This window comes from Carassius gibelio, chromosome A11 (genome assembly GCF_023724105.1).
Source record: "Carassius gibelio isolate Cgi1373 ecotype wild population from Czech Republic chromosome A11, carGib1.2-hapl.c, whole genome shotgun sequence".
Taxonomy (NCBI): Eukaryota; Metazoa; Chordata; class Actinopteri; order Cypriniformes; family Cyprinidae; genus Carassius; species Carassius gibelio.
This window is the reverse complement of record NC_068381.1, coordinates 5121012-5147799: the sequence shown is the minus strand read 5'-3', so window position 1 is coordinate 5147799 and position 26788 is coordinate 5121012. Positions and strand designations below refer to the sequence as shown.

Here is a 26788-nt window from a genome sequence, read left to right as displayed (position 1 = left end):
TGAGACAATTGTCCTCTGTTGACACCTAGAGGTGATGTCAAAAATTGCAGCGTTGCAATTCGACCAATGAATTTCTGTGGATTTTGTCATAGCTATTTCTAAATTCCATAAGTAAACCATGTTTTTAAATGTTAACGGGCCTTAATGAAATGCATTTTCCCATTATTCCACTCAAGATAACCCATATGCGGCGGCGGCAAAAAAAAAAAAAAATATGCAAAAGAAACTGATCAATTGTTTTTTTATGTTTGCCAGAAGTGATCAGGCCAGAATAAGTTGCAATGTGACATAAGATATACTGATACTGAATCAAGAAAATAAAGAAAAACATTAGCCATGATTTGATGTAATTCATATCTGTAGCACAAATGGCGTGAGAAGAATTACACAACCAGTGTGATACTTAGGGTTAGGCATTTAAACAAACTCTTAAAGGAACGGTTCACCCAAAAATAAAATTAAATTAAATTAACATCTTGTGAAATTAAGAGATGCATGTTTAAAAAAAAAAAAAAAAAAAAACTATATATAAAAAAAAAAAAAACAATCCACCATTAAGGCATTTTAACTTTAAACCATTGCTTCTGGACAAAATACGAATCCATAATCCATGATAATGTTTCCTCCAATGATAAAGTCCATCCCCTGTCATCCGCTCACATCAAAATCTTTGCTTAGAACTGTAGGTCAGTACATTTTCAGCAATTTTGGGGGGTGAACTATTCCTTTAACCCTAAGTATGAGCAATAGTATTAATGATGCTTGCAAATGACACTAAAAATTAAATTGCTTAGGATAAGAAAAAGGTTGAAATACCTTTCCTGTCTAATGAAAGGAACAAAATGTACCAATAAAAGAGACAATATAAATTTGAATTTTTTGTCTTTATTCTTCTCCATTCTGGAAACAAATTGCAGGTTCATTATTTTCATAATCACATTACATGACATGATGCACCAAAATTTATCTTTTTAACAGGAATACATTGAAAAGAACACAATATTTCACAATGAATACTGGACTCACATTTAGCCCATTGTACTTACAACAGTGAGTGAATTTTTATTCGTGAGAGCATTTTTCAGAAGTTTCATCTTTTTTCATGTAGTTTTTTTTTCCAATTTGATTAAATTTATAATACATCTGCTAATTCACTCTGAGCCATCATTTCTGGCACGGTCATGATGGAAGCCACATACATATTTTTTATATTGTATTTCGATTTAATAAACACAATAGGTATAGAATCCCTACAAAGACCAAATGTTTTCACATTGTAAGTTTTTCATTTTTTTTCCACTGTAGTCAACCGTCATTGAGATCCAGCAACATATACTATGATATTTTTTTTCTCATAATAATAATAACAACAATCATCATCATTATACTTTTATACACAAAAGCACAAAAGGTTGGCAGCAAGGCCGGCGTGAAGTTGCACAAGACGGCCATCATTTTACTCATGATATTTAAACACTGTACAAAATAACCAAAGTCAGTATTTACAGCGACACATAGTCTGTGTGAGTGTATAACTCTGTGTGTGTGTGTGTGAGTGCACATGCCTATTTGTGTGGATATGTCTGTGTTTGCGTATTTCTATCTATCACTGTGGTCGGCTTTTGTGGTGGCAACTTTGGCTCATGCACTTGTTATTGTATATCCCCGTGGTAACAGTGATGTAGAAGTGATTATTCTTCATTATAGAGTCATGTTTTCCTAAACAGCATTCCAGTATCAAAAAGGAAAAGATTTGCCTCATTCGCCTAATCAATGCACCTCATGATGCATTCAAACGAGTGACGTCCTACCGATCTAAAATGGTGATGGACAGTTTGTGCTTTCAACGTGCATGCCCTGATTTTCATATAAATGGCATGGAGATGAACTCATGCTACATACTGTACAGTGATCTGAAGACATCATCAAATTTACATGTTCATGTGTCTTTAAGATCTCCTCAATTTCTATTATCTTAATAACACTCTTCATTTTCCATCTGTCTGTTTTGACACACATTGCAGGTATACAATGCTAAAAACCTGTTTGTGACTTGATGTGAATTCAGTGTGGACACGATAACATTCACAACCGAACAAGGAGGTCAAACAACATTTCCTGTTGGAGGAGACGAAATAACGAGTGCATAAGCTGTGTGCCCGATTTATCACCTGATCAAACTGCAGACATGAAGACAGAATATCAGCACTACAAGGAGCCAAAGAGAGCTGAGCAGAGTCATGCTGCAAGCAACAGAGATGGTGGATGTCCAAGACCAGTCCACACAGTTAACCCTTTGGCAACGGATTCCCTGAAAACTAGGGAAGACGAGGGCTTTCATAAACATGCCACTAAAATAAAAAGAAGTACTTTGATATTTTCATACATACAAGGTAAATACAAACATGTCCTTAGTCGTATTTGAACCCATCGTAACGCAGTGAGGGATGCCGCAGTGGGAAATGTTTTATATGGATTATTGCATAGAACTTTTGAAATTGGTTCAAAACCTTTTCCTAGGTGGATCTACGTACCGTTAAATGTGTTTTTGGGAACATTTGGATGCGCGAGAGGGTGAAGGTGTTTGTTGGGGTTTGTAGAAACGTATTTTACCTGTCTATGTACGACAATCAGATTTGTGATGAGGAACTTGAATGATTGCAGATCACTTTCAGCAAAAAAATTGTGCTCTGTACGGATTAACATGCTATTGCTTCAACCATATTAAAACAACCATATATATATAAAAACTGTGTAGATTATCGATAATGACAAGAAAAAATATGTAAAGGTATAAATAATAATAATAGCAAACATTAAACAAGTAAATACCAGAAATATAAATCCATAAATACACAAATCAATATCTTACATTAGCAGAGTGTTAGCGAGAGATATGTACATGTTCAGCAGTATACAGTTGTGCAAAATAAATCAAGTAAGGATGATATGGAACTTTAAAAAAAAAAATATGTGAGGTATACAAGTAAAAAATATTAGTAAGGCTTTTAATTTAAAAGAAAATTAGGCAAAACTGATAAGCTAATGCAAAATAAAATAAAAAAAATATAGAAACTTAGGGAATTCTGGATAGGGTAGCGATGGCTTAATGGTTGATAAAAGATGGACAAGACTATGCTAACATTCTGACATTACTGACCTCTGAACTTGACTGATAGTTTTACGTTAAATAGCCAGCATTTTACACAAGTTGCACATGGCTTCACCCTTTGAGACTCTGAAAAGATGTCTAGATATGGATTCATATATATCTCATATATGTATACATATATATTTTGTGCGTGCATTCCATGTCCACGGTTTACACATTTGCATTCATTACACACGTGACAAAAAGGTAAAGGAAGAAACAAAAACATTCATAGAGAGGGTCAATCATCGCCATATTGGAATGTCAAGATCATAGAAATTGAGCATACATTTTTTTTTAAACAGAGTTTGTTTGAAGCCTTTGTAAGGTAGTCGTTCTCCTTCACTGCTACGGTCTCTTCGAGTCTGGGCAAATAAGTCTTCATTCGGACTGCAAAAAGCTAAGAACTGCAGCTGCCTGACATCTTCATGCTGTTTTCGGAAGTGGGAGGGTCACCTGAGCACAGATTATGTCTTATAAGGAAAGACATAACTGTCAAGAAAAACCTCAAACAGAACAGGCAGTTTGGCATTTGGAGAATTGTTACTGCTTCAACAGTGAAATTGTGGAAACACTTTGAAAAAAGAGATTTAAACTCCATTTTTGGTTGGTTTTGTAGATATCATTGGATAGACCGTGCCTGTGAATTCTGTCTTAATGTTTTCATTGAGAGTTCAAGGTTGGATGATACATCTGGAGAAGAGATGAATGGAAAAAATATTATAATATTTGTTATTTTCATTGCATAATAAGTTTGCGGAGTTGGTACCAAATATATACCAAAATATGTGGCATTAGAGTAATCTTTAGTTTTAAACCTTAAAAATACTGGCCCAGTTTACTTCCATTGTTGAAGATATAGTGGACTTCTCATCTTAGCCACTAGACAGCAGAAGAGGCCAAACTTCTCACATCAACAACACCAGAAAAAGTCTTAAAGGGTTACTCCACCCCAAAATGAAAATGTTGTCATAAATCACTTACCCCCACGCCGTTCCAAACTCGTAAAAGCTTTGTTCATCTTCGGGATCAAAATTTAAGATTTTTTGGATGAAAACCAGGAGCCTAGTGACTTTCCCATAGACTGTCAAGTGAATTACACTGTCGAGGTCCAGAAAAGAGAGACTCAGAGGAGACGAATTGTTGACGAATTGTTGACGAATTGTTGAATAAAGTCATTATGTTTGTTTTTGAACGACATGGGGGTAAGTGATAATTGACAAAATTTTCATTTTGGGATGGAGTATCCCTTTAAGTACCATAATCAGGCATATTCAAAGTATGTGGCCTTCATTAACAAATATAAAAGTTTCACTATACATTTGTACAAATAGCATAAATAACAGCATAGAAGTGTCAGACTAACGAATGGCATGATATTCAGCCAGACTACTGAATTCACATGCACCACTCAAAATGCGATTGTATCTGGGAGAAACAAATCTAAAAGTTTTAGAGATGTACGAGGAGTTATTTTTAATATAGGTCTTGTGACTTGAATGACACACCCACAGCTTTCACTGTGACTGCATGAGTAAACCACACTGATGTATGGAGCAGGATTTGGATTGGATAGTAGGCTGAGAGTTGAATCGGATTAGCCGTGATTTAAGGAGCCCCTAAACCTATTTTATCCCAAATCCTTTCTCTGGATCTACACGTGCAGCACACCCGCTGACAGTAAAAGACCACAACAGTCACCATGATACAGTACCAGTGACATTACTACCACAGGTAGATTAATGAATGGGAGAAATATAGTGACTATAGAAATTTAATTAAATAAGATAATGGACTCATTGGCTATGTTCAGCAAAGAATAAGAGGTCCAACAAGAAATTTGATTTTATTCGGTTTTCTACACAACCATGTTTCACTGCTGTACAGTAGCTCAATACAATGCTAATCACTGTACTTTTTTTTCTTTACTTTATCATTACTGTTTCAATGAAATTACTGGTACAATTCTTGCAATTTTGTGGTTTTTGAGTCTTGATTAATGTGACTCATCAGAATATTTTTGGCACAAAGATGACTGAGCTTTGCCCGGATGCTAATGCTAATCCAAACCCACTGATCTGCCTGATAATTATAGTTCACTTTTACTGGCCCAGTTCACCCATGCTGAAAAGTGAAAAGTTAGATCAGAATGGCTTCAGATCAGGGTCATCTAATCTGAGCTCTAAACTTTAACATTAATATTGCGCAAGTTGCACAATAGTGCCACCAGAATGTTGTTATGGTTGCCATGGTGTCAATTATCGCAATTTTAAAAGAGTGACTTCTTTCCATTTAAACATAAAACTAATTTAGGGGATTCACACTTGTATTTAAATGTGGTTGTCACTCAATAAAGAACCAAAATCACTCAACAAATACTTTGTCGTTCACCCTTAAATAGCTAGTCAAAGCCTGTTCTTTCCAGCTGTAGTCAGTGTATTTGCAAATTGCACATTTGTAAAAGCATCAGTTGGTTTATCTTCCACAATGCAATGAAACTGTGCACTGACAACTAAGTTAAAATTTTAATTTGTCACCATTTGGGATTTATATAGCGTGGGTTAGATTTTTTAAACTTGTTTTGAGATTTAAAGTAAAGTGAAGTTAGAATAAAATACTCACCAGTTTACTCAGGTGTACCCCGCCTTCAGCTAGAGATATTAAATGGCAGACACATATTCATAGTTTTTTGTCAGTTCTAACTCCAAGTCACCCCAACAAGAAATGCCTGAGGAACAGAAAATAAAGTTTATACAGGTAACAGTAAAAAGTTACAAACACTAATCATTTAAAAGCTAATGCAAGAAATGTGTCAATCCTGCTCTATCAGTCAAGTATGTCTGGAGTCTGTACACCAACATATGTTTTGGATGCTGATTTACACAGCATGCTTTTAAACTTAACCAGCAAAGAAACAGCTTTACAAGTTAAATTTTGTTGGTCAACATGGTAATCAATCCAGCACTAGTTATCATAAACCACACTGGAACAAATTCATGCTGGTCTTTTCAGAAGGTCAATGCATAAAGTGTTTGGTAACACTTTAGAATAGGTAACACTTGTTAACTATTAACTACAACATTTCTCTCAATAAATTCTTAATTTGCTACTTATTAATAGTTAGTAAGAAGATAGTTGATAGGTTTAGGTATTGGGTAAGATTAGGGATGTAGAATAAGGTCAAGTAGAATAATGTATTAATATGTTGTTAATTAGCACTAATAAATTGCTAATATTCTAGTAATATGCATGCTAATAAGCTACTAATAAGTGTTACCAAGTGTTTTCTCACCGTGCTATCAGCTGATCACCAAAATGAAGTGAACTTCTTTCCGAGAGCAGATACAGCTGTGTGAAAGATAAGCAAAGTAAAACCAGAATTAAGGTCACTGGTGGCATATCAAAAAAGTTCTGGGCTGGAAAATCAAAGGCTATAGATTAAATCCTAAGTAGGAGTAACACAGTCCTGCATAGGCCTCTCGAAATTTGGTACTTAAACCCAAGGAACCCTTGGGTGCTATCCCTAAAATACTGTAGTGCAAACTTTTGTGGAAGAAAGCCAAATGGCAACTAATTACACATATTCTCCATAACATATGTCTCTGTTTCTGATGTTATGTTTCACAGATCCATACCATCTCCTATTTTTCCAGCTTGTTCTGCTGCTCCTCCCTGCAGGATCTTTGAAAGAACATTTTCCCCTTCAGCAGGCTGCTGTGCTGCACTGCCTATACCCCCTGGCCGAGGTGCTGCCTTTGAACCTGAAAGGCAAAAATGATCTTGTGCTTAAACAAGTAATGAATGTTTCCTATTTAGCTAAACACAAAAGTGTACTAATTATTCTGAATTAGCAGAGTTTTTTTCCACTTACCAATTCCTGTGGCAGGAATCTGGGGTATTTTTGCAGCCTGAGGTGCAGCTTTTGATCCAATAGCAACTGCAGGAGTTGGTGCAGGAGCAGGAGCAGGAGCAGGAGCAGGAGCAGGCGCAGCTGTGTCAGGTTTTGCCTGTGCAGTCAATCAAAGGGCATGAAGGGGCAATGTTAAAAGATACTGTAAACTAATTTTAAAAATGTATTTGTCAATCATGTTTTCAAAGGCAATCACATACAAGTCTTTTATAACAAAATGTGAAAGGATTAAATGTAAACTATACCTGAAGGAGCAGATTAAAAATAGCTTAAATGGTAAGGCATCAAGTGATTTATGAAACTCACCATAGCAGCAGCTGGTTGGGCATTGGGTGGTCCCCCTGGCTGTTGTCTTGCCTGTGGTGGAGCCTGACCAGGTTTAGATTGCTGCTGAGTTGTACCTGTTCCCATGCTAGCAGCTGTGGTTGTGGGCTGAGTTGTTCCCATTGTGGTCAATGGCTGTTGCCCAAGTTGCTGTGGTGGCTGCTGCTGTGTACGGGTTGTTTGTCCCAATTGTTGTTGTCCTTGCTGCCCTGTCTCAGGTGGTTGAGACCCTGTCTGCTTGGCAGACACTTGCTGTCCTGCTGTCGATCGCTGCTGTCCTTGTTGTGTTTGTGGCTGCTGTTCTCCAAGACCCTGCTGTGGCCTGGAACCTGAAGAGGGCTCCTGCCTCCTTGATGAGCTTGGTTGCCTCTGCCCCCGTTGTCCACTTGAGCCATGGTGGTGGCTTGATGGATCACGGGAGTAGTCTCCTGAATCTCGTTGACCGGCAGATCGTGGATCGGGGGATCTTTTCTGTGCAGAGGATGAGGTGGCACGGCCGTCTGGTCGGGTGGAAGGATCTTTTGGATGTGATCGTGTAGAACGAGAAGACCTGGGATCATCTGATGAATGACGAGAAGAAGGGTGTCTTCCTGAACTACTGGCATGTTGACGGTGTTCCCGAGATGAGGTGGAAGAGGAATGTCGTTGATGTCCATACTCGTCTTGAGGCCACAGGTCTTCTTCAGGAGGCTCATCATAATCATGGTAAGTGTGCTTTACATTGCTCCTCCTGCTAGAGGATGAGTGACTTCCACTCCCATGGTGTCTAGAGCGATCTGACCGTGGTTCACGTGGTTTTTCAAACCAGTCTGTTTCCTCCTGACCCAAATGATAGGCTTTTTGGGAAATTAAGGGAGAAAGTCAATACTTCGACATTTACAGTAGGAAGTGTCAATGGCAAAGAACAGGATATGAACACACTGAAGCCATGCAATGCTCAAATCCCAAAGAAAATATCCAAAGAAAAAAGAAAAGGAAGCCAACAAAAACTCCCATCGAAGAGAATAACCAAAAGACAGAATCAACCAACATTTGAATCACACTCTAAAACAGATAACACCATGCAGTTCATGCAATAAGGCATATATGGTTTCATGCACTGATGACAGCATTCATATACAACAGTAGTCCAAACTTTCATTCTCTCTGCCTTTAAAGCAAGATTATTGGCATGCAACTTTTAACTGTTGGGTGCATTTTAACGTGCAGTTTTTAAATTCAGCACCAGTTACCTTCACTGTCTGAAACAGCACAGTGCATGTCATCAGCAAGGTAAGGGTCTTCTGGCTTATATACATGACTCTTAGGCATATCCTTTATATGATGGTCCTGTACATCTGGTAAGGAATGACTGGAGCCATACTGATTTCGTACATCATGAGGATCTGGCACAGAGCCACGACCAATTCCCATGGGCTTTCCAACAGGACTCAGAGGGCTCTCTTCCTCTGAGTTCTGCGTACGCATAGAAGGACGGCCACTACGGCCATGGGTGCCCCTCTGTGATCGTTCCATGGCATCCCTCTCGTAAGACTTACTTCGGTAGCCACTTGAATCTCTGGAGGAAATTTTATCCATGCCATAACCTGTGGACCTTGATCGTCCGGATCCATAAAGACGGTCATCCTCTTCCAGTGCCTCTCTTGATCCGTAATACTTCTGTTGATCATAGCTCTTTTTCACGCCAGTCCTGGACACCACAGTGCAACTACCACCTGTTGATGTTGTCATGGTGTAGGAGGCTAGATCAGACTCTACATCTCGAGCTTCTTCAATTGGAGAGAACTTCGAGATCTTGTGTTCCATGCCTTGCTTCCTATGTTTGCTACGTTTTGATGAAACTGCAGGTGCCAAATTTTTGGATGAGTGTTTCTGGCTGCCCATTCCCCCACTACTACGGGAAGAATGTTTATAGTCATCATAATAATAACCTGTACCACCAGTTACAGTGGTACTTGAATGTACATGGCTGTCTACTGCACTTTGATAGGTATTTGAAGCTCTTCCATATACATTCTCAGAACCATCGCCATAAGTTGGTCCACGTGGGCCATTCTCACTTGCATAACCTACCCGTGACATGTCAGAGGACCCCATATTTTCTTTTGTAAGTTCATTGATATCATCAATCATGACATAATTTCTGGGAATATTTTGTTCTAGATTTGTGGCATAGACACTATCCGTTACATATCCTGATGATGGACTTGGTATATGTTCAGTCAGAGGTTGGTCAGAGGGGCGATACTGGCCATAAGCATTGCTCAGTGGTGAGGAATAGACACCACTGAATCCAGTTTCTTGAGCTGAAGTTGCTACTGGAACTGAAGGATTACTGATAACTTCATAGTTTGTTGGTAGCTTTTGTTCGAGATCAGCAAGCGAGGTTTGTCTTGGCCTTTGATGCGCAGAAAGCATGTCTGCTTGGGGTTGGAAGGGGATGCTTTGTGCAGGATAAGGTAGGGTCTGCCCTGGTAAAGGTGCAGTGGGTTGTTGGAATCCTTGGTGACTGGGCTGCTGCAAACCAAAATCAGACTCATAAGTAGGCTGACCATAGCTATGAGTCTGGTATGGCCCCGGGGTCTGATAGGTTGAAGGTTGAGGAGGATGAGGTTGGAAGGTTCCAGGCTGGGGCTGTGAGGAGGTTGGGTATGGTGTTGTTTGAAACCCTATCTGCTGATAGGCTACAGTGGGTGGTTGTGTGGGTGTGGGATGGGCCTGTGGATATTGATATGGAACATATGATGAGGTAGGAGGATACTGAGATGCATTCAAATCAGAAGTAAACTGGTTAAGAGGTGCTGTACTTGGACGTGACAACATTCCATTTTCTTCATAGGAGCCTGGTGCTACCCCAGCTAGTCGCAAATTATTCAGCTCACTGTCTGACATGTAGTCACGTGCATCCCCCATGTATCGCAAGTATGCCAACTCTCGTCTCTCTCTCTCTTTAACCCTGGTTTCCTTGCGATGAGTGATGCCTAGTTCCAAGCATCGCAACTTAGCATCAATCTCCTTCTCCTCTTCCTCTAACTCTATCTGTTGTTTACGTAATTTGGTGGATTCTTGCTCTACAGCTTTCAGTTCACTCAGCAAGCCTGCCTTCGTTGCACCCTGTCCAGGACGTGGCAAAACCCTCTGGGATGCTCCGGGAGAACTGTATATATGGGGAATTGCTGATGTTACAATTGGTACAGGTGCCTCATCTGGAGGGGGACTGGGGAGAGTTCTCTTCACCTTTCTCATCATTGCATTCTGCTGCTGCAAGGCAGACATCTGAGAGGAGAGATATTAGAGATTGATTAAAATGACAGCAGAGAAAATTTTACTACCATTTTCCTTAATACTTTAAAAAGAAAATGGAATAAAAGTTTTTATGTCAAATTAGGTAAAACTGAATACAGACAGTTTTATCACAGGGTATCAACTCTGTATTTATCTCTTTCATTTTCCAAATGTCCCTCTTAAAAGAATTTGGGACATACAATGTACTTGAGATTTGGAAAACAAAAATCAAAACATTACCTTACAACATATATATTCTATAAATAACTAGTGGTTTCAGAATCAATTAGGCAATATATATATATATATATATATATATATATATATATATATATATATATATATATATATATATATATATATATATATATATATATATATATATATATAACATGGATAAAACTGTCAACAGTCTAACTGTAATAATTTTTTGTGTAACCACAATAAATATTAAAATGTAATATAACAAACAAACAACATCTACATACCCTCAGTAATGTAGAGTGCAGAATCAATTAAGGACATTCAGTTAAAATGCACACTGAATGAAGTGACAGAAGAAAATAGCTTCCTTTTAGCAGGTGTGTAGTTCTTTAACTGAGCTTGAACATTCCTTAGACAGGAATCAAACTGAAAATGTAAGACTCAGACCTCTCTGACCAGCTGCTGACAAACAGGGCTGCAGGGCTGACCCAGTATACCTACACTTTGTGCCACCATCTAGCATTTCTTAGACTTTGCCAGATATAGCAGTTTTTCTGTGTGTGTGTGTGTGTGTGTATTTAAATATAAGGTAAAGAGAGCAGGGAATAAATAGCAAATGAAAAACAAAATTACTATATTATAACTAAATAACTATTTTTATTTTAAAATATTTGATTTATATATATTTCTTAACATGTGAACAAATAAGCCCAACCTAGACCTTATTAAAATAAAAATAAAAATTGTTTAACAGAAGTATTAAAGTCTATACTATTATATATCCCTGTGTATAAATGGTAAGAAAAATGAATTTAATGAATTGTCTGAAATTAATATTTACAAGCTGTACTTTTGTTGTAAACAACAGAAAACTGTATAATAAATAAACTTTTGCAAGTAACAATGAAACAGTTCCATACCTGACTCGGTGAGCTGGTTTGACTTTGGTATAAGGAGAATTTGGCCTTGGCTGGGTCCTCTGATGTTGGACTGAGAGGCTTAGGATCTGACATGGATCGCTGAACACTCTTTATGGGCCTTGGAATAGTTTGATGCCTTTGTGGTGACTCTGCAGTGAAGGCTTTTTGTTGGGGTGTCACATGTGCCTTGTTAAGTTTCTCACTGGAAGCAAAGGTAGTCTCCAGCATACGATGGGGTGACAACGGAGACACTGGAGAGTACAGTACTTGTGGAGATTTGGGAGGTTGACGGGAAGGAGATTCATTTTGCTGCTGAGCTTGCTGGTATCCAATATCTAATGGGTCTGGCTTCCTCCTTTCAAACTTGGTTTGCATGGAACCAACTAATTGCAGACTAGTGGAATAGGGGCTAACAGTAGTTGGAACACTGAGCTGAGGAGCAACCACTCCTTGGGATTGTGGCTCCGGATCAGTTTGACAGGCTAAACTCTCTCCCTTATGGGTCCTTTCTGGAGCAGATATGTAGTGAAGGAGTTCAACCTTTGATGTTTCAGCCATAGTAATGTGAATAGCTGGAGAAATTCTACCCAACTGGTCTGAGTCAGTCTGACATGAGGAGTCATTGGTGGTCTGAATGGCAATGCTAGATTTAGATGCATCACTCTTAGTCTCTGCAGTTTGTTCAGAGTGCTTTGAATATCTTGAACGTCTGCGGCGTATTGGCTGACTTTCCCAATCTCCCTGGTCTTCTTCATCTGTCTGAACGCTGCAGTCAGCTATACGTCTAGTTCTACGACGACGTGACATGAGTTTATCCTCTGTGTCTTCATCATCTGTTTGGACACTGCAATCTGCAATTCTCTTGACTGACTCATCCTCTGATCCATTCCTCAAACGAGGCATAGAGTTTTGTTTCTTCATAAGCCAACCATCTCCATGATCTTCACTATTTTTAAGGGACATCTCTGAAGAAGAGCTCGGCAAAGGCCTAGTAGACACCACTGCCTGGACCACCTGCCCATCAGCACATGGCAAGATCTGCACACTCTGGCCCTCTTGTGGAATAATTCTACCACTCTGATCATAGATAATTGAGATGGTTTGAGGTGTAGTTCCACCAACCATTACACCTTGAATGGCACCTTGAGCTGTTGTAGCTGCTGCTGCAGCAGCTGCTGAAGCAGCCGCTGCCTCTGCTGCAGCTGCTGCCGCTGCTGCTTCAATGGCCGCTGTTTTCTGCCTTTTTTGTTCTTCTAGCTGCTGCTGGAGTTGCTGTTGCAGTGACTGAATGTGGTCTAGCTGCATCCTTTGCTGTGCCAGCTGCTCTCTATGTATCACAAGCTGGGTTTCCCTCTCAGCCTGCTGCTGCTGAAGAACCTGCTGCTTGATTGTCTGTAGCTCTTGAATCTCCCTCTGCATGAGCTGATGTTCTTTCTCTCTGTGCCTCTGGAGCTCCATGCGGTCCCTCTCCAACTCCTCTTGTAGACGTAGCTGACGCAATTTCTCCAACTCAACCCGTTCTCGCTCTAGCTGCAAGAGCTGCTCCTGTTGTAGTCGCAATCGTTCCTCTTCTTTTTCCTTCTCAATATTAGCAGATGTGGTTATAGTGGTACTGGCAGATGCATCTGGAAAAACTCTGGTAATTGTCTGGGTTTGTTTTTGAGGCACTGTTAATATTTGAAATTGTGTTTGTGGCTGACTTTGAGTTTGGCTTTGTTCCTGACCTTTGACCAATGACTGTGGTTGAGTTTGGGGCTGTATTGGGAGTTGTGATTTAGTACCTTCTGCTGAAATATGAGCCAAGGAAACCTGTTCATTTCCAACCGATTGAACTGGCACTGTACTAGTATGTGCTGACTGTATGCTTTGCATACCCAAATTTGAAACAGGTTGACCAGTTTTAGGTGATGCAGTTGTTGACATATTGCAAGGTGCTGTAGGCTTTCCCAGATAAACTGGAGATTCCTGGGAGGTACTAGAAGGTGGCACACTTCCCGATGATGTATCTGGTGGTGTTACTGAAAATCGATTTGGAGGTGGATAGATGTAGGGTCCTTGGGTATTAAGAGGCATTCTTGGGGTAACTTGAGGCAACCTGGTGAGGCTAGCCAGAGGTACAGCAGTTACATTGGCTGAAGGGTAAGATCCATATACTCCACTTAACATAGGATTGACAACAGGGGCAGGCTGGGTGGTGATTGGCAGGGTGGAGGCTATCGGGGTGTTGATAGTAGAATATATCATGCCATCAGCTGTCCTTACAGCAGGGGGATACAAAGACCTTAGGCTAGCTTGTCTAGCATTAATTAAATTTGTAAGTGTTTGACCATTTACTGTGGGTCTGCCATCAGGACCATACAAAAGATTGCCTCTAATAGATGCTAGGCCTTGTTGAAGGTTAAGTCTTCCTATGGGACCTGCTCTCCCAGCACCATACTGCAGAAGATCAGGATTACTGGTGTAACGGCTACCAAACTGTTCCATGGAGTTAAGAGCAGCACACATTCTGCTAATCTCTCTAGCTGTAGTGGCACTATACTGTGCAAGATTTGAGTCTTGAAAAGCACCAAGGTCACGTGAAAGATAGCTATATTCAGCATTTATATTGGACATTGAGCCATATCTTCGCAAAGGTAATGGTGGAGCCGAATCACTTCCTTGATGGCGAAGATCTGTGTAAGATCCATATTGGGCACCCATTCCTAGATATCCTGCTTCATAAGCCTGCTTCATGGTGCTTAAATCCACTGCTAGGTCCCCAGGATCAGTTTTTTGATAATATTGGAGACTTGAACTTGCTAAATCGTTGTCTGACATTGATGGTGGGAGTCGTCCTGGGGGAGGCAAGGTAAAAGATTTGTGTTCATCCGCAGATGCTTGTATATTTACTGTTTGGTAGCCATCTTTTCCAGTTTGGCTTTGCTGCCCAGGACCTTGGGATGGCTCAATAGAAGGATCTGACGGTGCTGTTTTTCCTCTTTGAGCAAATGGGCCTGAGCAACTACCTGCAAATGGCAAATTGTAGACAACATCACAACAAGCTAACTGATTCTCTGGTTTAATCTGTCCGGTGAGATCTAGAACATCTACTGGTGGAGGTGGCTCCTCCCTTTTAATAAGCTGGGTTACTGTACCTCCCTGAGTGCCCTTCTCATCCAACTGCACCATCATTACCTGGGGCTTCCCTGTGGAGAGATTCATTACAGTAGGCTTGTTCTTTAGTTCCAAAGCCACCCCACCATATATGTCATGACCAAGTGTAGGGGTGGTAGATGCAGAGCATGATAATTGTGGTGGAGGTAGTGGAGATATTTTGGTAATGGAACTAACTGCTGTTTGGGTGCCTCCACCAGTGTTCTGACTTACCACCAAGTCCTTCTTTAACAATATTGGTTGCACCTGATTAGCTAAGTTGTACCGGGCAAAAGATGCATTTTGTTGATGCTGCTGGAGCTGTTGCTCAAGGATCTCTTGTTGCTGCTGTAGCTTCTGTTGCTGCTTCTGAAGTTGCTGCTGTTGAATGCCTAAATTTTCCAGACAAGCATCAATTTTTGGAATGGATGGATCTGTGATAATTGGCCTGGTTTGGGTCAGACAGACTGCAGATCCAACTCCTTGACCATAGTCGACTCTATGTTGTAAAGGATCTCCATATACGACTGGTTGCTTTGGCTGTGATATGAACATAGATGCTGCCACAGTCACACTTACAGTTGTTGGTGTAGTTGTTGACACCTGAGGTTGTGCCTGTGCATTTAGATTCATTATAAGAGGTTGTACAGCAGTATGACGATTTGGTTGTATTTCTGCATCAAATGAGTATCGACGTGTATCAGAAGCTAGAGATGTTAGGTCCATACCCTGATCTGTCATAATAATTGGAGCAGGCTTCATTGGTGCTCTAAGATCCACTATATTACTACCTGGGGCAATTGTGCTTTGCTCTACAACTCTTGAGGTACCAGGTACTGTTGAGATTCTACACAAGGATATGTTTCCCGCAGGAAGAGATCCACTACTTTGAGAACCAGCAGAGGTGGCAGTGCTCACTCGTTCTGATATCTGTGTCCTTTGCAAGCTATTTTGAGGTGATGGGTGGGCTGGATATTTCTGTGGTGAAGTGGGTGACTTTGATGCTGCATGTTGAGTCTGATAAATTGTCTGTTGGCTGTCTTTTGTTGGTGAGGACAAAGGTGAGGTGGAGGAATTCACTGTCACTGGTTTGGTTTGACTGCTAGTTCCTGATCCCAATGTAATCACCATAACAGGGGAATCTTGGGAGGACTGCTGTCTTGAAAGACGTGGTGCCCCAGCTCTATGAGGGACCTGAGAGGTTTGAGTATGTGCCACTGTAGAGGTTGTACTAGGTGCAGGGGTACGTGTTGGACTTTGTGTGGGGGAAGTGGAAGGGGATGTTGAAGGACTTGAGCCTTTAAAGTATGAGAACATCTTTGATGTTAAGGAGGACGCTCCAGGATCAGGAACTTGACCCTGTACTTTCCCCTGAACACCAGGTCTTCCTTGAGGCTGTGTAGGAGGAGGATGCCTAACTTGAGATTGTGGGGAACCAGTAACATGGCTTCCTTTAGGGGATTGGTTGCTCATTCTAACTTGACTCTGTTGTGTAGCATGCACTCTTTGTGTCCCTCGTCCTGAAGGATCATTTCCAGATAATGAAACTGGAGCTGAGATCTGGGTAGGACTTGTACCTGGACTCAAAGAAGTTGTTCCAGAATCTAAATGGTGTTTCTTGTCTGTTTGAAGGACTCTTTCCTGGTTTTGTTGTCCTTGTCTTCCTGGTGCCCGTTGCTGCTGCTTTTGCATCATCTCTGCTTTTCGCATTATTTCCTCATAAACCTCTTCAGCACTTTTTAATGATTTATCTGCTGCAGAGGGAGAGACAGCAGAGGTTTTCTCTGTTGGAGAGTACAAAGACATAAATGTAGGCAGATTATATTCACTGCCAGACTTGTACAGCTTTGAACCCATCTCAAATCCTTCAGCCTCTGAATCCATCGAGGGAGAGTATTCTGAGCAGGATGATCTATGGAGTTCTTCCATTTCAGCAGCTTGTCTGAGCTCCTCTGTTGGGGATGCATCTTCAATAGGTGAAAGGTTACTAGGAGGTGTCTTTGACCTCTCTCTGCGCCTTTGTGCCCTCAGTTCCTCTTTATCCCTTTTAGTTTTTCTGGCTGTACTACGAATCCTTTGCTGCTCTAAGTCTCTCATCTTCTCCTGCTCTCTCAGAAGTTCCTCTTCTTCTCGCAATTCATCTTCTTCTGATGAGTCCTCAATGGTGGGCAGTAGTGGACCATGGGATCGATGCCTTGCTTTTCTTTGCTGCTTTGCTTCCTCAAGCCTTTGTCGTCTGCTAGGACTGCTATCACTGTCATCTTCCATTGATGACACAGAGGTTGGAGAAGTTCCAGAGGTATAACTCGGTGTGGTTGCAGGGAGAGTTGATGAGTATTCTCCCCTTGACCTTTCTTCAGGTGACCCAGTAAGGCTTTCCATCTCAAGCTCAGGCTCCCTGAGGTCATGATCTGTGCTGAGTTCCATGTCACGATTGTAGCTGTTTGTATTATTTAGCTCAATAGTTTTAAATCGTCTCAGACCACCTTGTGAGGCCATCATGTCATCCGCTTCGCCTGATTTATAGCTATCAGTGCTTTTAGTGTCTTCTTCAAAACTGCTAGATTGCTGTGTCAGGCGACGTCTCTCTTTTCCTAGATCTCCACTGTGTTTATGGCTTCTTTTTGTCTTTATGTGGCCCTCAACATCTTCTGTATCTTCCTCATCTGCACTCATTTCCAGAATTTGTCTCCTCATGAACTCTTCATCGGTCAGGTCTTTCTGTGACTTCTTCTGTCGAGGTGGTAATGGAGAAAGGCCACTTTCGCTACTGTCTTCCACATAGTCATGTCTTAATTTACAACTGAGATCATCTGATGCTTCCTCATCAGACTCATATTCCTGATCTTGTGTTATAGACAGAGATTGAGGTCTTTGCTGTTCTGTGGTGTCTCTTCCATCACGATGCTGTCCTTGGTCAGTGGCTGTATGTGACTCCAACAGAGGTCGCATAGAACTTTCCAGTTTTGTTAGTTCAGATGGACTTGGGGGGCTTCGTTGTTCAGAGATCCCTCTCTCACTAAGCTTCATAGAGTCCTCTTGGATCAAGCCAGTAATCTCACTCTGGGAGCTGGATATACCATCTGAGGAGTAGCCTGTATCACTCAGGCTCTGTGTGCTAGACTTGTTGGAATCCTGTAAATAAAGGACAGTGCATTAGGTCATAGGTCATATGAATATATCAATTATACTGAAAGATTTACAAAATTATCAAACATAAAACATTTCAAGTTTATTAAGAACAATATACAAAACATGCAAATGGCATACATTACACAAGCATGCAAAACCTGGAGGGTATGAGGTCAAAAGTGAATCTAAATCCTAATGAAAATTTTAGTAAAAGTATTATGAAAATCATACTAGGTAATAATATAAATAAAAATGGCATGCATCTGTTCCTTGTAATGGATATATATATATATATATATATATATATATATATATATATATATATATATATATATATATATTAGGGGTGTAACGATACGCGTATTCGTATTGAACCGTTCGGTACGACGCTTTCGGTTCAGTACGCGGTACGCATTATGTATACCGAACGGTTCGTTGGAGTAATTAATTATATTTGAAAAAAAAAAAAAAAGAGAGAGAGAGAGAGAAATATAATGATATGCGTTCAACAAGGTAGCCCAATAACCCAAACAACGTAACAGGCAACGCCCCTGACACTCCCGAAGAAGAAAAAAACACCATCTTATATGTTTATGTTAGGCTACTCAGCAGGCGCTCGCTCACTCAGTACGCGCTGAAGGCTCGTTGCAAAATAGCCAATGCGTTTAACAGACTAGAAATGAGAAGATCCTCCAATAACCAACAGGTCTGGTGTTTGGGTGCACTTTGGATTCCCTTTAAGCTATAATGGTGATGGCAAGAGAGTGGTGGATAAAAAAACAACGGTATGTCGCATCTGCAACATGACAGGGTACACCAGCGGGAATAAAAAAAAAAAAAAAAAAAAACACCAGCGGGAATATCTGGGATATATGCGTCAGTACTATCTGGGAAAAGACGAAAAAAAGGAGAAACATGCACGCAGCAAACTATCCCTGCAGCATTTAGAAACTATAGCTTACAGGGAATCCAACCCAAACACCAGACCTGTTGGTTATTTTAGGATCTTATATTTCTGGTCTGTTAAAGGCATTCGACATTTTGCAACGAGCCTTCAGCGCGTGCTGAGTGAGCGAGCGCCTTAGGGGCCGTTCACATATCGTGCCTAAAAACGCATGGAAAACGCTAAGCGCGTCTTTCTCCTCCTTTCCAAAGCGCTTGGGCAGAAGCGCTCATGAGGCGTCTGTCTTTGCTAAGCAACAATGACGTGCTCTCTCCATGAGACGCGGAAATTTCAGCGAAGGATAAATGGATTTGCAGCTCTAAAAATCGCTTGCAGTAGCTCTGCTACTAAATTTATTTCAAAATTGCAATCCATATACAACTATGATCAGCTGATCCTTCATCTTGGCTGAGCTCTCAACGTTGTTACGGGAAAGGGTGAAGCTGATTGGTTAGTTCTTGTCACATGACCCGCGGTGCGCTTGCGGCATTCTGAAAAGTTGAGATGTTTTTACATTTTGCTGTATCTAAAACGTATCGAACCGAACCGAACCGAACCGTGACATCAGTGTATCGTATCGAACCGAACCGTGAATTTTGTGAACCGTTACACCCCTAATATATATATATATATATATATATATATATATATATATATATATATATATATATATATATATATATATATATATATATATAGTTTACAAATGATGCTCATCACTGTGCTCTTGTAACCATCAGGCACTGGAAATAGTGATTAACCACTGAGACGGTTAATTTTAAACTGGTTTTAAGTACAATTGATATTGGTTAAATTATTCCACTTATAACATTCCCATCACAGAATACTGAAGTGATCTGTTATGAAAGACATAGACAGTGGTGATGAGGACACGGAGGGCCACTCACGTCATCATGTTTAGATTTCTGCATGCCACTACTTTTCTTCTCATCTTTTTTATCCGATGTTCCCTTTTTAGACGTTGCTTTGATGTCCCCCTCTTTTTCTGTTTTGGACATAGCTTGTTTCTTGTTAATGCTTTGATCTTGTTTTTCTGTCTCAGCCTTAGTTGCAGGAAATTGTTGAGAGGGGCCCTTGGATTGTGGCACCCTTTGTTTTACCGGAGAGAAAGGACCACTTACTTGGGCACCAGGTGGCTTTTGCTGCTGAGGGCCTGCAGGTCTCAGTGCAGCTTGCTGACTGGACCCTCGCTGTTGTTGTTGATTGGCTGGGCCTGGTAGTCGGGGAGATCCAATGGATGATGGCACAGGAGGAGAAATATCCCCTAAGCTCCCTGACATTGCTCTCTGGGTTTGGCATGTCAAACACAGCCATTCTTTCTTCTGAAAATGAAAGGCAAACATGAAATAAGTATCATGAAACAATTGAGATATAAAGGGAAAAAAACTGAAAACAAGGTAAAAGTGTCAATAGTCAGATTACAAGTGATTTCTTGCATCACTCACCACACTGACATTCTCTCTCACTCTCTCAGCCTTTTTCACAGTATTATTGTAATTTAAAAGGGATTTGGTCAAGCTGGGCAAGCAAGAATAATTGAGGCCTGGCAAAGAATGCAACCTTTTCTCAAAGGTCTTGCTGGCTCTCTTCAAAGCCACTGTGTTTAACACACACAATTATTTAGCCTCTGTTAAGTTCAGTAAGACACACAAGCTCAGAATGATGGCTAATTTCATCCATCATTCATAAAATAAATAAAAACACTAGGAATATACAAACTAACATCTAGGACAGTCAGATGACTTCATAAACCCATAAACCCTTTTTTAGCAAAAAGACTAAACACAGTGATATTATAATCTCATAAACCAGTTAAACCCAACTGTATTGATTATTATTCAATACAGTGGCTAAATTAACAAAAAATAAAGCATCAACAAGTGTTGACATTTCCCAACAGCACAGCAATAAAGACTTTATGAACTACTTTACTTCTAAGATCAATACTATTAGAGATAAAATTGTAACCATGCATCTGTCAGCTATAGTATCGCATCAGATAGCGTGCTATAGATTGCCTGAGGAACAGTTCCACTCATTCTCTGCTACTGGAGAGGAAGAATTGTATAAACTTGTTAAATCATCTTAACCAACAAGATGTATGTTAGACCCTACTCCATCTAAGCTCCTAAAAGAGGTGCTTCCAAAAGTCATAGATCCTCTTCGGAATATTACTAATTCATCATTGTTATTAGGATATGTCGCCAAAACCTTCAAACTGGCTGTTATTAAGCCTCTCATCAAAAAAACACAACTTAACCACAAAGAACTAGTTCATTACAAACTGATCTCGATCCTCCCATTTCTGTCCAAGATATTTGAAGAGGTAGTATCCTCACAATTATATTCCTTCTTAGAGAAAAAAGGTATCTGTGAGGATTTCCAGTCAGGATGGTTTCTAGATGGTTGCTTCCTGGCAAAAGACAAAAAACCCACCATCACCATTTACTAGATATGACTTCGACGCCTCAGTGAATATCTACAGGATTCTAATGATGTCTTTAATTTTTTATAAATTTTTAATATCACTATTTTAAAAAAGGTCAATCTGGTTGGCAAAAAACATTAGCATGGTTAATTTAAATGCAGATACCTAATGAATATAACCTAGCATACCAATGCTCTATCCAGTTATGGATTAATGGGGTCCAAAGCCAGGACAGTTCATTTGTAAAGTAATATTCAAGATTGCTTGCAAAATACACTACTGTGAACAACAAATGTTTGCTAACATTATTCAGTCAATCCACAGGACCTGAATTAGCTAATTGCATATCTCTGTTGCTGTCTGTGGTTTTCGCTCTAAGTTCACAGTGTGTCTCCCAATGTTGCCATCAAGCAGGTGGAGACTTGACTGTTTTGCTTGTTGGGATAAACGTTACATTCAGTAGATTTCAAATGTGTTACATAAACCACTTTCTTAACAAATTGCTGCATGCATCTGAAAGAGCAGCTACAATTTAACTTTCAAAAGTTTGCCAAATGAAATCAAAGCGAAGGGCTTGAATTTGACACACCACTCATGTTCAGCGGACATGGTATACAGCTCTCACACTGAAATTAGTTCTCTCTATAAAAATACATTTTTGTAAATGCAAATGACCACTTTTAATGATTAGCATATAGATTAGTTTGTTTTCTAAAGCATCTTTCCTCCTGTTAAGAAAATATGGCAAGTTCTGGTCCCTAGTCACAAGCCATTACACGCAGCTCAGCGCATAAAAAATAAATAAAAACAAGAGCTAGATCAGTATGTTAGCAGATCAGTTTAAAGACATTTTAACTGCACAGAGGAGGGTAGAAATGCCCACAGCTCTTAAAAGATTCATTTTAAGAGACTGTGGGTGTAAGGCCTTAGCCTCTGTAGCGTTTTACATAAAACTGTGTAGCTCAATGCCCAATGGGAAAAACACACAGGCCACATAATTAATCACTCTGAGATTAAGGGGACAGAAAGCGAGAGAAAGTATGAATGTTTGTATGTTTAATCTGTGCAAGCTTGATTTATCTAAGTTAGTCAGGTTTATTAGAATTGATTACACAGATTATGAAGCAAGATTGCACATTAAAGGTTTTATATTCATTGCAAATATTAACAGCACCCTAATAACAAAAATCTCCACAGATGGAATTTCTTGTCACTGCTTCATATCGACATCCAAGAAAAACCCACCCTTTTCCTCTACCAGGCTGCTTGTTGCAAAGAAAACATGTCAGTCTATTGTGGTGAAGGATTTGCATAGAGAATTTTGAAAGCAATAATTGATGTATTTTACAGCCCCAGTAAGTTTAGTCTGTACAACCGAGTTCAAGCAACATGCATTTGTATTATTATAAGAATTGTATCGTAAGTCTAGCCATATGAAATGGATTCGATCCGTTTATAGCCTACCTCTTGTTTTTTCCATTTTATACAACAACATGCAATGCCAAATCAAGCAATAAAAGGTGAATATCACAAATTAATGCACTTGGCCAAGCAGGGAACAGAGTTTGGATGGCAAATGTCTACATTTCTGTCTAAGCAGCCACTGATCTAAGAATAACTGTGGTTAGGAGAAAATGTAGGCGAAATACATACATTATATTATTCATTCAGTAGACATTCATCTAAAGCAACTTTATAAATAAGGAATACAACATTCATCTTAAGAAGGCAACAGAGCAAGAAGTGCTAGCAATAGAGATTGCCTATAATAGTAAAGACCAGATCAATGCAAATATTTTTTGCTATTTTTTTAAATAAAGAGAATGTAAAACATTTAAATATAGAGAATTTAAAACTAAAGTATGACACTAACAAATGCAACTAGAAATGCATCAGTAAATGTTGTCATCCTAATCTTGTTTAGGGATTTTGCAGGTTATGTTAACACAGTTATTACAGGACATTGGGGTGACATGCACTAGTGGTTACTCATGTGGGCTGGTATCTCAAAGGTTATAGGACCAAACCCCAAAAAGGATGATTTATGAGCTATAACCACTGTGCCTGCTCCAAGAGCAACGGTCCCTAAGAAAAATAAAGTAGAAGTCACTTAAGAAGTGTGTGCTAAATGAAGAATAATGTAATCATAATGGTCCTTTTTATAAAGAGTACGGAGACATAAATTAAATTTGCATATAAGTTAAAGTTAGAGACTTTGAGATTAGAATTTTGAGGTTTTCCATTAAATATTAGAATCCCAGAGGTTTAACCTTTCATGACTTAGCTTTTCAGTTGAAATGTGGCAACTTGTACATTTATTCCAGACAAACAGAGCCATCCACAGTCCAACAAATTAAATTAATTATTCTCTGTAAGATATAAGATTTACATTCGACAGCAATGTTTTCTAAATCTGAAACACAGACAGTGAATATGTACAGAATATTCAAAATTATTAGAATCCTCCAGAGTCTTATAAATAATTAAATATAGAACATTACATTTAAATAAGATTACACTTTTTAATGTATATTTTTTTAACATTTATCTGATTAGACAGCTTTGTAAAATAATCACACAAAAAACTATATCATGTTTTCCAGATAAATATTAAGCAGCACAACTGTTGAAAATAATAAGAAATGATTCTTGAGCAGTGGTGGACAGTGATGGAGTAGCTTTACTTCGTTACTGTACTTAAGTACATTTTTCAAGTATCTGTACTTTACTGGAGTAGTTTTATTTGGAGTAACTTTTACTTTTACTTCACTACATTCCAAAGCATAAGATCGTACTTTTAACTTCACTACATTTCATAAAACATATCGTTACTCCCTATAATATATCACGTGCTCCGACACGCAGAAGCGGTGTCTGACTCATCATGAACGAACTGAGTCTTTTCAAAATAAACTTTTAAATCGGATCGCGAATCGCACCATACGATTCGTTTACGAATTAGAATGATCCGATTGCAGCTGTTCTGGAGTCGACCACTCACTGATTCAAATGAACAGTTTAGTGTGAGTCACCAGAAGTAAGAACCGGCAGATCTTGTGAGCGCGTGCGTCTGATGTTGCTAAAAGTAAGTTATTAATGTCGGAATTTAGGATTAATTATTGTAACTGAAAATTATATTTTTTATTATTTATTTTATATATTTTATTTTGATAATTTAGAATTATTACGGAAATATAACCTTTCTTTTGTTTCAAACAGTTCATTGAACAATAATAAATGAAGTACCTGAAGCTGACAAGTAAATGTATAATAATTAGCAAAGATAATTTAGCGCCGTAAACGCGCGTGTGAGGGGCGGAGACGCGCTGCGGAGCGTCAGACACGCGTGAGGACCAAACACAGCAGAGCGGTAGGAAACTTCACTCCTCTTATTATTTATCTTTTCCCATAGCGGTTTATTTTTAGATATGTGATTTAAATCTTTCATAGAGTTGTAGAGTTATAGTTATTAGAGAAATATAATTATTTTTTACATTCTTTGGTCGAAGTTTTCAGATCGGCAATTCGGAGCTTGTTCGCGACTCTGTTGATTCAGATCGGGACTTCGGAGCCTGTTCGCGACTCCGTTGATTCAGATCGGCACTTCGGAGCATGTTCGCGACTCGGTTGATTCAGATCGGGACTTCGGAGCCTGTTCGCGACTCGGTTGATAAAGATCGGGACTTCAGAGCCTGTTCGCGACTCGGTTGATTCAGATCGGGACTTCTGGACTTCTGAGCATGTTCGCGACTCGGTTGATTCAGATCGGGACTTCGGAGAATGTTCGCGACTCGGTTGATTCAGATCGGCACTTCGGAGCCTGTTCGCGACTCGGTTGATTCAAATCAGGACTTCGGAGCCTGTTCGCGATTTGGTTGATTCAGATCGGCACTTCGGAGCATGTTCGCGACTCGGTTGATTCAGATCGGCACTTCGGAGCATGTTCGCGACTCCGTTGATTCAGATCGGCACTTCGGAGCCTGTTCGCGACTCGGTTGATTCAGATCGTGACTTCGGAGCCTGTTGGCGACTCGGTTGATTCAGATCGGGACTTCGGAGCATGTTTGAGATTTTTTTAAATTCAGATCTCGAAGCAGGAAGTGTTTGTCAAACAGTTAATTGGTGATAAATGAATATTTGGACTTGAGGCTTTTTTTTTTTTAGACGAGTAACGTTAGACAGACATGAATGTTTATTCAGAACCGTACTGAAAATAAGTAGCCTAAATATTGTAGCTGCTGATGCTAAATGTCTAGCAGGCTTGCTGGTGCTAACTTGAGGTAATTTTTATAAATAATGTCCAAATATTTTTATTCAACCACCTATATATATATATATATATATATATATATATATATATATATATATATATATATATATAATGTACATCACAGTGTAAGCTTCACAGTGAACATTACTCTCGTCAACGTAGTCCATATCAACAACAAAAATATATCTTGACTCCATATAGTGGTTATTTTGGAAAAAATCCCAGGTATTTTGAGCAGTAGGATTATAAAAAAAAAAAAAGTGCTAATATAAAATTAAATTAGCCTATATAAAATTGCAAACATCTATCTTTCAGTACTTTTTTTACTTAAGTACATACAAAATTGAGTACTTTTGTACTTTCACTTGAGTAAAATTGAAAAAGGAGTACTTTTACTTTTACTGGAGTAATATTTTATTATATGTATCTGTACTTTTACTCAAGTACTTGATTTGTGTACTTCGTCTACCACTGTTCTTGAGCAGCAAATCAGCATATTAGAATGATTTCTGAAGGATCGTGTGAAACTAAAGACTGAAGTAATGATGCTGAAAATTTTAGCCTTGTATCACGGGAATAAGTTATATTTTAAAATATATTAAAACAGAAAACCGTTATTTTAAGTAGTAATAATATTTCACAATATTAATATTAATATTCAAAATAAATTCATGAGACTTTATTTCTAAATTTTACAAATCTTACCAACCCCAAACTTTTGAATTGTTGTGTAAATAAAATAAAATAACCTTTGTTATTAAATATGTAAGTTAAATATGTAATTTGCGTAAAGCAAAAAAAGTCTATCTTAAATATTTATAATCAAGTTTGAAGATATGAACGAATCAGAACTCATCTCTGTAATATGGAACTACACCTCTCCACAGGTTACAGGAAAGAAAAGGGACAGCTAGATTGATCCTCACAGCGAGCTATACTGACTCACCTTCTGACCAGACACCTGCAGGTCAGCATGAGCTGCGGTTACATGTCAAAGCAGGTGTATGTTTGCGTATTTGTATGGACATTCATGGGAACAGTGGTGGTACTTAATGATGGTACCATGTG

At 39.2% G+C, this 26788-nt stretch overlaps 1 protein-coding gene across 1 annotated transcript in view; it reads right to left on the bottom strand.

Annotated features, from left to right (window-relative positions):
- Positions 1-865: 865 nt before the first annotated feature.
- The window catches only part of LOC128022108 (protein bassoon-like), a 67242-nt gene continuing 41319 nt past the window's right edge, over positions 866-26788 (bottom strand). Inside the window, exons 3-11 of the mRNA XM_052609356.1 lie at positions 20144-20344; positions 11795-18061; positions 8618-10661; positions 7368-8221; positions 7023-7158; positions 6787-6912; positions 6444-6499; positions 5774-5879; positions 866-3844 (exon numbers count right to left, since the gene is read on the bottom strand). Of these exons, the coding sequence (XP_052465316.1) occupies positions 6459-6499; positions 6787-6912; positions 7023-7158; positions 7368-8221; positions 8618-10661; positions 11795-18061; positions 20144-20344 (9669 nt within the window). The 3' untranslated portion in view covers positions 866-3844; positions 5774-5879; positions 6444-6458. The remainder of the gene's footprint in view (positions 3845-5773; positions 5880-6443; positions 6500-6786; positions 6913-7022; positions 7159-7367; positions 8222-8617; positions 10662-11794; positions 18062-20143; positions 20345-26788) is intronic.